General features: G+C 44.2%; 2 protein-coding genes across 6 annotated transcripts in view; both read left to right on the top strand.

Moving 5' to 3' along the window:
- The window catches only part of ptprr (protein tyrosine phosphatase receptor type R), a 49,837-nt gene extending 40,749 nt beyond the window's left edge, over window positions 1-9,088 (top strand). For all 3 annotated transcript variants that reach the window (XM_049005534.1, XM_049005523.1, XM_049005577.1), the window contains 5 exons: window positions 1,794-1,931; window positions 2,659-2,769; window positions 3,429-3,586; window positions 3,938-4,051; window positions 5,934-9,088. In XM_049005534.1, coding sequence (XP_048861491.1) covers window positions 1,794-1,931; window positions 2,659-2,769; window positions 3,429-3,586; window positions 3,938-4,051; window positions 5,934-6,027 — 615 coding nt within the window. In that variant the 3' untranslated portion in view covers window positions 6,028-9,088. The remainder of the gene's footprint in view (window positions 1-1,793; window positions 1,932-2,658; window positions 2,770-3,428; window positions 3,587-3,937; window positions 4,052-5,933) is intronic.
- Window positions 9,089-9,270: 182 nt separating this feature from the next.
- Window positions 9,271-13,721, top strand: part of LOC125728500 (receptor-type tyrosine-protein phosphatase beta-like) — a 52,606-nt gene continuing 48,155 nt past the window's right edge. For all 3 annotated transcript variants that reach the window (XM_049005441.1, XM_049005504.1, XM_049005513.1), the window contains exons 1-2: window positions 9,271-9,428; window positions 10,902-11,303. In XM_049005441.1, coding sequence (XP_048861398.1) covers window positions 9,374-9,428; window positions 10,902-11,303 — 457 coding nt within the window. In that variant the 5' untranslated portion in view covers window positions 9,271-9,373. The remainder of the gene's footprint in view (window positions 9,429-10,901; window positions 11,304-13,721) is intronic.

Here is a 13,721-nt window from a genome sequence, read left to right on the forward strand (position 1 = left end):
TATCCTCTCTATTTGATAATGGTACCGTTAATCCAGTCCTTTGTCTCCCAGCCCTCCCCACAGTGACCCCGAAACAGTCCACATTTTTGCCCTTTACCAGCTTCCAGCACACCTTCGGAGTTCGGTATTCTTGAATGGCTCGGGGCTGGGAGGCAGATATGGGCGCAAATACCGTAAATCTTGTAACAAGTTAAAATGCTTGCTCATCCAGTGTAAATAAAATACAAAATACTGGTGTCAGAAAATGTGTTTAATTAAAATACAAGTAATTTGTAATTTCAAAATAACAAAAATACATGTAAAATATTAACAGCACAGGACTAATACCTACTGTTACAGCCTTAGTCATGTGTAATATAAAATATACAGCTTGTCCTGACTTTAAATAGAATAATAATATTGTGATCTACATGTTGCCTCACAGCCAGTTTGTCCTGGGTTTGCTCCCGAGTCTTTTCTATGAGTTTGCACTCTCCCCGTGTTTGTGTGGGTTTCCACCGGGGGCTCCTGCTTCCTCCCACAGTCCAAAAGCATGCAGGGCAGGTCGATTGGCGAGTCTACATTGGCTGTGTGTGTGTGTGTGTGTGTGTGTGTGTGTGTGTGTGTGTGTGTGTGTGTGTGCGCGCCCTACGGTGTGTTGCCGACTGCCCAGGGTTGGTTCCCACCTGCGCCCCTTGTTCCCAAGATAGACTCCGGTCCCCCTCACAAGCCCAGTTGGGATTAAGCGGTCACAGAGATGGATGGACAGATGGATGGATGGATGGATGTATGATGTTATAGTGTAAATTGTGAAAAATGACTTTTGTAACATTAGTAATGTAATGAGAGCTCAACAGACTGCACTTGGAGCAGCGGGTTGGGATTGGGGTGATTTTGTGGTTCCGTCTTCTGAAATCGCAATACGGGATCGTGAACGTTTGGATGGTGGTTTCGGTCTCGATTTCAGAACCGTTACTCCCCTAATCGAAATAGTGGTGGTGACTGACAGGGGCACTGGTGTGTGTGTGCGCGCATGTGTGTGTGTGTGTGTGTGTGTGTGTGTGTGTGTGTGTGTGTGTGTGTGTGTGTGTGTGTGTGTGTGTGCGCACGGGTAACGAGGCACACCAACACCTTCTTAAATTAATTATCAAAATGCGGGAATTTCCCGCCTTCGTACCAAACGTGCAAACTGTTGATGAAACTGTTTTTTTTACATAAATGCTCAAAAAAAAATTATAGTCAAGTTTACCAGTCGGTTCTCCCCTTTACCCAGGGTCAGTAGCTATAAAAACACCGTTAGCTGATAGACATTAATTCTGACCTTAGGAACAGTAGCTGGCCTGCTTATCGCTAATGAAGGCCTCCATATATGACAAACCACCAGACGCCACTGCCTGAACATGCCTGTTCAAATTAACTAGAATTCCACTAGCCGTTAGTTCACACGTTGTAGAGCACAGCACTGCTGTTTGCTAATCACTCTAATTTTCTGTCCTATGATGACAGTCAGTGAGTAATGTCTGATACTGTACTTTACTGCGTACTTTACCTGAACTGCTAAGATTAAGTAGCTTCTGGTCCGATGTAATAGGCTGTATTAAAGTCTGTAAGTCTGATGGTGAAGGTTCTTTATAATGACAGGAAATAAATTTATAAAATGAGATAATGTTTTGTTGCAAATTGTATCAGATTTTTTTTTTCCATCCAGCAAAAAATCATGGATTTCAGTGTCTGGGTTCGCAGGGTGTCCCTCACAGAGCCTGTTAGCTCACCACTCATCTCTGACCCCCCCCCCCCCCCCCCCCCCCCGGCAGGGATACCTTGGAGACGAGAGGGCCTACATCGCCACCCAAGGGCCCATGATCAACACAGTCAACGACTTCTGGCAGATGGCGTGGCAGGAGAGCTGTCCTGTTATTGTCATGATCACCAAGCTGAAGGAGAAGAACGAGGTGTGTGAGGGTACAGCGTCTGTGCCCTACCTGCCCACACGCACACACACACCCCTGCATGAAACCACAGCTCTGCTTCCCGTTTGCCTTTTATTGCTCCGCTGATTGGGCTTTCAGGTGCCTTTGCATTGATGTCCTTCTTTTTATTTTCTCTGGCAATTTTTTACATTTTCTTTAACTGGAAAACCAGCACAGGGGGGTTAAGACTCCGGTCTTCATAGGAACTTTTATCACAAACGCTGCCACTAAAAATAGCCCACAATAGAGCGGCGTAGGGGAGTCGGGCTACGGCCTAAAAAGACCAACACCCTCACCCTTGGGTAGGACGGGCCCCCACGGGCCGCCAGGGAGGGGCCTCAGACGGGCCTGTCTGTTAAGCACTGGGAGAAGCTGCTGTTACGTAAGTTACTCTCCGGCATTTAAGCATGTCGGCGGAGAAGGACGGGGCTCCTTGAGGTTTGAGGAGGTGTTAGGAGGGAGAACATAGAGGAGAAGCTGTCTTCTGGAGCGTGTCAGTAGTCAGGATGGATTGAGAGTCTGTTCGTAGCTACCTGGTTCTGCAAAGCACTGTGAATTGGCTGAAGTATTATTTTGTAGATCAGGTTTCATCCCTTCATCCACCACTTTCTGCTGCGGGTTTGTGCTCCCTGAGTGGCCGGGAGCGGAAAATGGCGTCGTCACGGAAACGAGATACTGGATGTGATACTGGGTCCCTCGCCCTCTGTAGAAATGCGTCCTCTACTGGCCGGAGAAGCGAGGCATCTACGGGAAGGTGGAGGTGCTCGTCGACGGAGTGAGGGAAAGCGAGCACTACACCGTCCGCCATCTCACTCTGCAGGTAAGTACACCTGTCACACCATTTCCTGTACGAAGCCAAAGTCACCGATTCGTTTGCAGCGCACTGTCTTGTTTGTTGTTGTTGTTTTGCCCTAATAATATGGTTCTGTTTATTAATGATCATGTAACAAGGCACTAAGTGCCGGGCCTCGTACAGCAGCAAACTTATAGAACCCCTGGAAAAACAATCATGTCATTGTGTTTCAAGCTGCCCGTATGCGAAGGCAATTGATGGTCTGGGATCTTGATTGCAGAATTAGCTGGTAAACGCACAGCTGCTGGTGCAGTATTTCCCAGGAGCAGCTGAAATGATCCCCTTATCCTAAAGTGTTAACGGGGGTCTTTTGTGTGGTCTTTGTCTGGATGCAGTTCTCTGTTTTGTAAGGTCTGTTTACATAGATTTTACTATGGTAGTAATAGTAAGTACTGAGGTACCCTGAGCAAGGTACCGCCCCCAAGCACTGCTCCCTGGGCACTGAATTAGCTGCCCCCTGCTATGTCACGAAAGTCACGTATGGGTTAAATGCAGAGGACACATTTGGTTGTTGCGCACTGTGTGCTGTGGTGTGTCAACAATGACCACTGATCACTAAATTCTAATTCTTAAACAACCTTAGGATTTTCCTATATGAATCCTGTATCTGTGCATCTTCTCTGCAGCAAGGGGGCCAGAGCCATAGCCTGAAGCATTACTGGTACACCTCCTGGCCGGACCACAAGACCCCCGACAGCACTCAGCCCCTCCTGCAGCTCATAACCGAGGTGGAGGAGGACCGGCAGGCCTCGGGACCCCGAGGGCCCGTCATTGTTCACTGCAGGTGACCCCAGCAGGGCCCATGGGTGTCCACCAAAGATGCCTTACGTTACGATCTGAGATGCCTCTGTGTGCTGTTTATGTTTCCCGTATCAAAGCGTTGTAAATACTGAACGACTGTGAGAACTAGATTCAGGGATTCTGATTGGCTGTGAAGATTTATGTGCAAAGACAGATCTTGAATGTATTTTGAGGTATGGTGTGTGACTGACCCTAAGCACAGCGGCAGCGTTTTAATGAGAGGCATTCTGGGTAATTAATAAATGGATGATTATTTTGGAAGTTACGAGCATTCCTGGGAATAATACCAATTGTTTATGCTTATTGGGAGTTAAACGTTTGGTCCCTCACACAGTGCTGGGATCGGCCGGACCGGATGCTTCATCGCCACGACCATAGGGTGCCGGCAGCTGCAGGAGGAGGGCACAGTGGACGTGCTGGGCATCGTGTGCCAGCTTCGAGTGGACAGGTACGGTGCCTGAGTCGGTATACCACCAGCAGGAAAAGGAGAATGCGGGGTGAACACCTGTCACGGGCCCGGTGTCGGGGGCCCTTTAAGCAATGAAAACTCGGGCAATGTCTGGCACTGTGGGTTGGGACTGTGACCGGAAGGTCGCTGGTTCAGATCTTGCAGTTGACAGAGTGATGTCACCATTGGGCCCCTGAGCAAGGCCCTTAACTCCTGTTGCCGTGCAAACTTGTACAACTGCTTTCTCAGCGATACATCACGTTGGATAAAAGTCCATCCATCCATCAATTTTCCAAACCGCTTATCCTACTGGGTCGCGGGGGGTCCAGAGCCTATCCCGGACGCAATGGGCACGAGGCAGGGGACAACCCAGGATGGGGGGCCAGCCCATCGCAGGGCACACTCACACACCAGTGACTCACGCATGCACTCCTACGGGCAATTTAGCAATTCCAATTAGGCTCAGCATGTCTTTGGACTGTGGGGGGAAACCGGAGTACCCGGAGGAAGCCCCACGACGACATGGGGAGAACATGCAAACTCCACACACATGTGACCCAGGCGGAGACTCGAACCCGGGTCCCAGAGGTGTGAGGCAACAGTGCTAACCACTGCATTGGATAAAAGTGTCTAAGTAAATAAATGTAAACGTAAAATCGTTTACAAAATGATCGAATAAGAGAAACACAGCAAAACAAATATAGTTGCCTGATAGAAAGAAAACATCTCGCCCTCAAAATCTTACAATAGCTACCTAGCTGTCCCTGTTTAACCCTCACAAGAAAATAAGAGCCAGATTACTTTGATTACCTCTATGTGCTACCATGGTGATCACTATGCTAATAGGTGGGATTGCTGAAACCATTGTTCAGGCTCCAGCCTACTCATAGTGAGCCATTCCTTGTTCCTGGATGTTCGGACGGCTTGCGTGACTAATCTGCTTGTAGCTTCCTGTTAAACACAGGCTCTATCAAAGCCCGCTGTGCTCATAATGACTTCTGAACCAGCAGCACGTCAAACTGAGCTTGTTCTTTTACTTATCCTTTAAAGTGGCTGACTTTGACAGCACAATAATCTAATAAATGGGATTAATATTTACTTTGCATTAAACTGGTTTGTAAGGCAACAAAGAATTAAGCGAGAGGTTTATATTTGCAGAGGTGCTTTTGACAGGTACCCGCTAAAGAAAGAGCGGGTGCCATTACTATGCAAACATGGCACCCCCCCGTAATGCTGTGTGGAGGGGGTAGCCGGCCCCATTATGGCATTTAGCTGATAGGAGGTTCAGGTGGGCTGGGGCTCCAGTGGACAGCAGCTTCATAACAGCAGTCTGGCGGAAATGGGAAGGGCGGGTGGCTCCTGTGTTTCAGGCAGACAGGATGCCTGGGAAAATAGGAGCTGCTTTCAGGTGGGATAAGGGTTAGGGTGGGGGGGCTTTAGTGAGTCAGTCACTAACTCAGAGCTGCGTTTGCAGACTATACCTTGATTTGTCCTATTTCAGGCCTGAAGTAAATATGTGTTATGAGATCAGAACTGCGGGTGTCTGTGTCGCGTGTCTCTGAGAGCAGCAGGGGAAACACTGCGAGTGTGACTGTCTGTGTCGTGTGACTGTGACTGTCTCTGAGAGCAGCAGGGGAAACACTGCGAGTGTGACTGTCTGTGTCGTGTGACTGTGACTGTCTCTGAGAGCAGCAGGGGAAACACTGCGAGTGTGACTGTCTGTGTCGTGTGACTGTGACTGTCTCTGAGAGCAGCAGGGGAAACACTACGAGTGTGACTGTCTGTGTCGTGTGACTGTCTCTGAATACTGTGAGTTTGTTTCTCTGTTGTCTCCTGAACCGTGAAGTCTACCTGAATGTGCTTTGTTGTGTTTCATGGACAGGGGAGGCATGATTCAGACGGGTGAGCAGTACAAGTTCGTCCACCACGCACTGAGCCTCTACGAAAGCCGACTCTCTGCTGACCCTGGCCAGTGAGCGCAGAGCCACACCGTTCATTCTCTTTTGTTTTGTTTTCCTTCATCTCCGTGCGGGCCGAGGTTTCCACCAGAGGAACCTGAAGGTAACCCTGTTCTATGGTCATCGTGGTCCCGTCAGAAGGGGTAACCTGATTCAGACCATCTGGAATGAGCTTTATTATGTTAAACGTTATGGGAGGAGCTAAGATGATTGGCGGGGGTGGGGGGAGGTAGGCTGATGAACTCCAGTGAGATGCTCTGTCAGTGAACATCATGTTATTCACTTAGTCTTTTACACCTGTCTTGTTAGCAGTTTTGGTTTCTTGTAAGACGATGTAAACACTCTGTCTTGCGGTCATTTCTTTCTTCATTCTGGCACCTATCGGGTAGTTACAGTAGGTTTTTGATATCTACCAGTTGCCTGTTCTTATAGAAGCTAGAGATTTTGCCACTTTCAAATATTCATGATATATCAAAGAGCCATTTATCACTTAGTAATTGAACTTCACTGGGTTTTTTTTTGTTTGTTTTTTGATTTGGTGGCACGTTTGCAAATGACATCAAGTTTTATAAACAATATTATAAAGACTGTTAACTGCAATATCCTGGAGGCATTTTCATCAAGCACCTGATCCCAGCACAAACAGAGCCATAATTAAATTAAGACTGTAGGGATATCTGAAATTGTAGCTTGAGATGTGTGTGATCTACCGGTGACACAGTCTAACTGCCCATAGCACGGAGTGAAGTGTTTTCATGTCCGTACAGTCTTTTCCGTTGCATTATGCAGCACTTTCACATGAGCATTGTTCAGAAATCCAGATATCCCAATTTTGTCAGGGTTTAAATTCTTCTTTGAGCAATTGACCTGGTAATCCACAGAAAGAGATTGTTCTGTTTTGTATTTTATTATATAAAATATTATATCATCAACAGTAGTGGCAATTATAGTCCAAGCAGTTCATATTATGTAAATGTATTAAGTAAATACATTTTTACAAATCCTTATTGTTCATTGTAAATTTAATATAAAATATTTTTGTATATAATTTCGGTAATTATGCACATATGCTCTTAATTGTCTAAAATTTGGCTCGTGCCAGATACTTTTTTCTAGTTATGAGGCAGTTTGGAAAAACAGCACTCTCGTTTGCCCGAAATTAAAACAGTTTTGTTTCCATCACAACTTTAATCGAAGTTACTTACATGGAGTATAGTTAAAATACTCACCCATATATAAATAATGATGTTCTTATCAGTTATTTATCATACACGTACTTTGAGATACCTCGTATGAAATTCACTTGTCTGTTGTTGCGTATTATTGAAAACATTTTATTGCATTTTAAGTTTGAAACTACTACTAACAAATTTTTTCCACTGTTTATATTGAGGTTTTCGGTGCCCTTTGTCGGGTTCGTTTCATAAGGACGCTTTTCAGCACTGAGCTTTGGGCAAGAGTAATTCTAAAACAAGCCGTTTTTAACCAGTTGAAATATAAACGCAACTATATAATGACATTATTTTATCAGAAAATCGCAAGAAAATGTTCATTTTTTCTCCTTTCGTGTTTTGTATGTAGAGATCTCATCGCTCTTATGCCCACGGGCATGTGGCCAGCATCAACCTCCAGCAGACACCTCCCGTACAGCTTTGAGGGCTCTGGTCGTTAATTAGGCTACAGGCTATATGTACGATAAACCAATTTAATAAATGTGGGTTTTTGATCCTTAACACTGAGAGCATGTTACCAGCATGAACAATTTTTCACAAATATTAACTGATATGTCAGGCGACGTATTAACTTTCACAGGGTAAACTCTTAGAGACGAGTGCTTCAGGCGTGCACAGTGCATTAATTATTATTATTATTATTAATAATATTATTATTATTATTATTATTATTATTATTCGGATTCTGATTCGGATTTGGGCTCGGCTCTGGATCCGATACGTTTCTGCGGTGCTGTTTGCGCCCGTTCCCGATTTCCTCCGCTTTTCCTCCGCTAAACGTGACGCGCCTTTTGTAAAGTGTCTCCGTGCACAAGCGGTGTGACCGCGTTTTTAACCCGGTCCTTTTGTGTTTAGTGCCCGCACAGGGATCCAGCGGATTTGTGGTTGGAGGGGGTTGCGTGCGAAACTTTTAAACGCTTCTGTTTCTGTCCTCGTATTGTGAAAGAGTACGTGAACGTAAAAGTGCTATTATCAACTACGTGGATGGTATATCTTTGACGACATCAGAAAAACAAAATCTTGCTGCTAAAACTGCAAGTGTTTTATTTGTACGCAATGGCAGGAAAGAAATCAACAGGAACATTTTTAGGAACTTTTTTGTATGTATCGATTTTTTTATTATTTGTGATACAAAAGTTTTGAATATATTTGTCTACTTATATTAGGTCTCTGTTGCAGGTGCACTGCACAATGCCCGTAATCGACGTGTATAATTCCGAAATGTCCGTGCATATCGTGTACTGTTTCTAGCTATTATCCACTATGTGGGCTTTACTGCTGCAGAAGCAAGACAATGTTTCCCTACAAACGATTAACCTAAATGAATGTTGTGAAGAGTTCACAGTCTCATGTATCAATATTAAGTATACTTATATCTAACATGTACATATATGTATGCCTCAAAGTACGCTCTGTCCTGAAGCTGTAAAACAGGCAACCTGCTTTTTCTTACAACTGAAATATTTCAGCGAGGTGTAACACAACTAGATAAACAATGATAAAAGATAAGCGATGGTTGTCAAAATGTAAAAAGTCATGGTAAATGTACTCCGATTCCTCCCAAAAAACTGACTTTGCACATTCACTTAGCATTTGTGTAGGCTATAGTAACAAACATGACAGTTGTAATGTGGGTGTGAACTAAAGCCATACCATGAAGCTTTCAAACAGCGTGTTTACATGTTTGTGTTGTAATCGGAAGCAGATTTCGCTATAATGTCGTCTTGTGGAAAGATCTGTAATCTTCAGTAGATTGGACATTGTGGCTCTCCATTTCCTTTTATTGCTAGCTATGTTGTTGACTTTATATTCTGTACTGTCAATAAACTGAGATTCATTTTAAATTATTAACTGGTGTCCTGTTAAATCGTGTGATTGAAAGTTTTTTATCGATTATATTTCACCGGCGTTTAACGCTTAATGCTGTATTTTGGAAAACCTTGACTATATAAACATCTAGGATGTCCTTTGGTATTTCCGACCAAGAATACTTGTGCATTGAAGGCTCTACCATGGAAGCTGAATGGAAGGAAGCGGTCGTCACTGACTTTTCCCTTGTAGGCGCATTTCCTCTAAAGCCTTAAACTCAGCCCATCTGAATCTGTCCGTCCCGTCAAACTATTACATTTAATATGGACGCTTTGTTTTTTACGGCGATATCGGCGTTTCTGCGATTTTCCGCAACAGGTAAGTAGCAAACATTGATTTTTGTTCCCTGTATTTTGCCATCAGATGATGTTTTTCCATCTCAGGTTAGCTTTCAACACTGGGTTTGGATCTCGGTGTCCGCCTTGTGCTTCCATCGACCTTAGGCAAAGCGACAGTGACTTACGAGTGAGGCAAAAAGTAATATATATATAGTTTATGATTGTTCTCTTTGATACAATCATTCACTGCTCCTGAAAAGAAAGAGTTTTTGCTTAATAAATGTCTACAGGAAAGCCCTGTAACAATTTCCAGGTATCATTTCCACTCGGTGTTCAATCTATGGCTTAAGAGCAGGGCGAACATGATACCGAAGCGACTTGGATATATTCCAAAATAAAACGTTTTGATGGTTCTGAGAAGAGCACGTAGAAACATCTAACGGTGAAATTTGGATCACTATCTAATGCTTCATCTTTGTAATCAATATCACAAGTGAGAATTCTTTCCCATATACAGAAGATGCAAAATTTGTTCTGGACGGAGCAGACCTATTTCAGTTACAACACATCTTCTGGTTTATGCATTTGGCTTAAAATGTTTGTTTCATTTTCACCAAATACCTGCTGTATTTAGTAATAGGTGTTTTAATATATTTTCATCCATTATTTTACAGTAAGTATTTGCTTAGTTTTGGTTAACGATATTGAGCTTTTGCCAGGAAGCAGAGCAGGGTCTAGTGGTGCCCCCCACCCCCCCCACCCCCCATAAACAGGGCATGAGGCTTTGGTAGCACACATACAACCGGAGAGTAAAGTTAGTATAGACTCACTGTTCCTGAGAGGCATGTTTGTCGACTATGGGAGACGACCTGTGTAATCAATACATGCTTTTTGACATTAATCAACAGAAGCATACAACCCTGGTACAGTTTTGTTCCCCAAGGAACAAATGATACTAATGTACCTCCAATGGTACAAAAACTCCCCAGAGTCCATTTCTGTATCTTAAAAGGTACATTTAGCTCCAGCTAGGGTACCGCCCCAGGTAATTGTACCCTCAAAGGTACAAATTGGTATTTTTTATGTCATTAAATGAGCATGTATAAAGTGAGTTGAAGTACTTTCTGTCTATAGGTACCGTCGAGGACTGTGGACGGCAACTGAACAAGGGGGGACTGTGGGGGGAAGGGAGAGAGAAGGGCATAAAGTATCACCCACTTGCTGTAGAATAACTCGGATTTAACTTTCGGCTTTGAAAAATACAGGTTATTATTTAGGTTTTTATTAACAAAGTTATATGGGTTTGCAGTAAATTATTTTTAGGTGATTTTTTTTTTTTTTTACAGTTGTTCATCACAGCATTTTTCATGAAACTCCATAAGTCCCCCGATTCCACTGTGCATGGGCACCCATGCATGTGTGGATTAGGGTTGCCACCCGTCCCTTATAATACAGGATTGTCCCATGCTGATGAGAGTGTCAGGTGACCTCCTGCCTTGTCTTTGATTCGTAGACGGCTTCCTCGTTGCCCACACGCACAAGCACCTTTGTCTCGTGACAAGAAATGCGGCGGTCGTACTGGGCAAATGCAATCCGACGGACCCGGAGCAGCAGTGGAGCTGGACGGGGAGCATGAAGCTCTTTCACCAGCATTCGTCCCGATGCCTGTGGGCAGAGAGCAGCCTCGCTGTGCCTCGGCACTCCCGCCTGGCCGCCCTGACCGACTGTGCCATCTCGCCGGCCTGGCGATGCCATGACACAAAGGGCACCCTGGGGCTGGCCAGCTCTGCCATGTACCTGACTAAGCAAGGCTTTAGAGCGGTGCTCAGCGAAGAGCCCAGATATTCCAAATGGAGCAGGTACAAAGTCTATGGTGGGGGGAGGATGCTGGAGACATCTCTATGCCCGGCCAAAGGTGAGAGCTCGCTCCATGTAGCTTGTTGCTAACCTTACTCGTTTCTCATACTGTAGTATGCTTGTAAACACACAGCATTTCAGAATAATTACACTTGGGCTAACATCTCGATTTTCTATATGAATGACACAGCAGTATATTACTGCACACCCAGGTCAAACACCTAAAGGTACTGTGTAGAAATAAATTGACTTGAATCGAGCTATAACTGAATAGCAAGTTTCCAAATCTCCCTTAGTCAGTGGGATACATTTTCATGGACCTTGTGAGTTCTGGAAATTTAATGAAAGTTTTTCGTTGGATTACATGAGGGCTGAGTGAGTTTTGGTTGCCAATACTGTAAAATTGTGAAGAAGCCTGACTTTAGGTCATTGGTCTCGCCTCAAAAGCAACAAAAAAAAATGGAGTGAGTTTTGGAAATTTGCTCTTTGGTTATATTCGGGCTTGCGTAACATGCACCAAAGCAAAGCATTTCCTTCCCATCTCACCACGTTTTTGAACATCTGAGAACATTTCTCGCATTTACAGCCTTTGGCAAAATACAAAGAAGCAGGGTGATGAAGTGATGAAACTGTCCTCCTCTACCAACACTTAACACTGGCATGAGGGACATGTTTTACGAGTCCATGTTTTGGCTTGGTTCTGAGTGAAAGGAGAGGATATTACTTTTGATACCCACTTCCTTGCACATTGTGCTTCGGGAACTTGGAAGACCCAGACCCCGGCAAAGGAATGTCGTAGACAGAACCCCCCGCCCCCGTCTCCCCTTCCTGGCACTGTAAGCTATGGCGGGACGACGGCTAAAACGTTCAAACACCCAGGCTTGATAACGCAATGTGTCTATGGGGCCTCTCTGCCCTTTGCTAACATGTTGCAAAGCTAGGTCAGATCTGACCAGAAGATCTACGTGGAATTTGAACTCATTACCTTCTAGAGGGGTCAGCTATTCCGAGTGCACTTTCACATGGGTGAATTGCGCGAGGTTAACTGTGTTCCACGGGTCATTGTTTTCTCCAGTAGAAAAACACAATGCTTGCTGTCAGCTAATGAGCGTGACATACACGTCCCTGTTAGCCACAATTGTCACAGACATTTTTCCCTGCAATGAACTAGGTGATTATTGGCATATATAACACATTTTCAGTATAATATTTTTGGTTTGTTGCTTGTTTCGTTCAACAACGGCCAACTTTACATAAGCTAACAGTACCAAGCATTAAATTGGTGTCCTTGTATAACATAAAAAAGCCTTTGAGTGTATTAGCCACAGCACATAATCTCTCCCCCGAAACAGACACGCACGCAAAAATGCCAAAAAAACTGTTAATCAAATGCGACCAGGAAATCACGTAAGGTCAAAAGTTGTACTTGACAGACTTCCTGTCTTTTCAGGACAGCACTGTTTCAGAGACTCCAGTCGTTACAGGACAGGAGAGTACTGCTGCTTTCCGCAAAAACTGAACCAAAACACACACAAACACCTGAGAACTGAAGGAGAGCTTGTAAAATACGTTTCTTTCATCAGCTTTAATGATAATTGACCAAACATTTCTTCCTCAGGTGGATGAGATATTCTTACAGGATGCCTCGGTTTCTTTTTGTATTTTGACGCTTTGTGTCTCAGACCAGACTGGGGACAGCATGTGGCTCTCAGTGGGCTTAAATCTCTGTGCTTGTGATCAGAAGTTCAGAACATCCCCATGGGGATCAACAAAATATCTATTATTATTATTGTTATTACTAATGTCATTTGCAGTATTCATATTTGCAAATCTGCTGCCCATGATCGATAAGAAGAGCATGTGTGAGGAGTGGCTGCATGACCGGCTCCAGATGTGTACTGTATATTTTTGAGGTTCCATCCTTAAAGGAAGCAGAGAGCTTGTCTGGTGTCTGTGTGCAGGGAGATGATGAGGTGTGTCCATTTCAGAGCATTTACATCTGTAAGGCGAGTCAGAGACTCTTGGCCACTAGGTCCATAAGAAACGGACAGACATGCGCGTCCTAATCTAGAAGAACCACCCAGCTGTCTATGGTCTGTTTGTCGGCTTTTACACACATGAACCCCATGATGAAGATCGCGAAATTGATGCTTGTCTTAAGCGCAGTACCTTAGGAACAGGATTTAAATATAGATGGATGGCTCTGCCTCCTTCAACCTTTTCAGCTTAATGCTGAAATTACAAAATTCAAAGTCAATGGTTAATGAAAGGTCAGCTTTGCGTTAAAAAAATGATGCCTTTTCATCAGCTGTAATGTTAATTATTATTACATAAAATTAAATAGCTCTAACTAGACATTCCTTCCGCAAGTGAATGAAATATTCCTACATGGCACCTTGATTGCTTTTTGTATTCTGACTTATTTCTCTCACCGTACTGCTGCCAAAACATCACTTAGCAGCTAAACTCTGCTAGA

This window comes from Brienomyrus brachyistius, chromosome 1, assembly GCF_023856365.1.
Source record: "Brienomyrus brachyistius isolate T26 chromosome 1, BBRACH_0.4, whole genome shotgun sequence".
Classification (NCBI taxonomy): Eukaryota; Metazoa; Chordata; class Actinopteri; order Osteoglossiformes; family Mormyridae; genus Brienomyrus; species Brienomyrus brachyistius.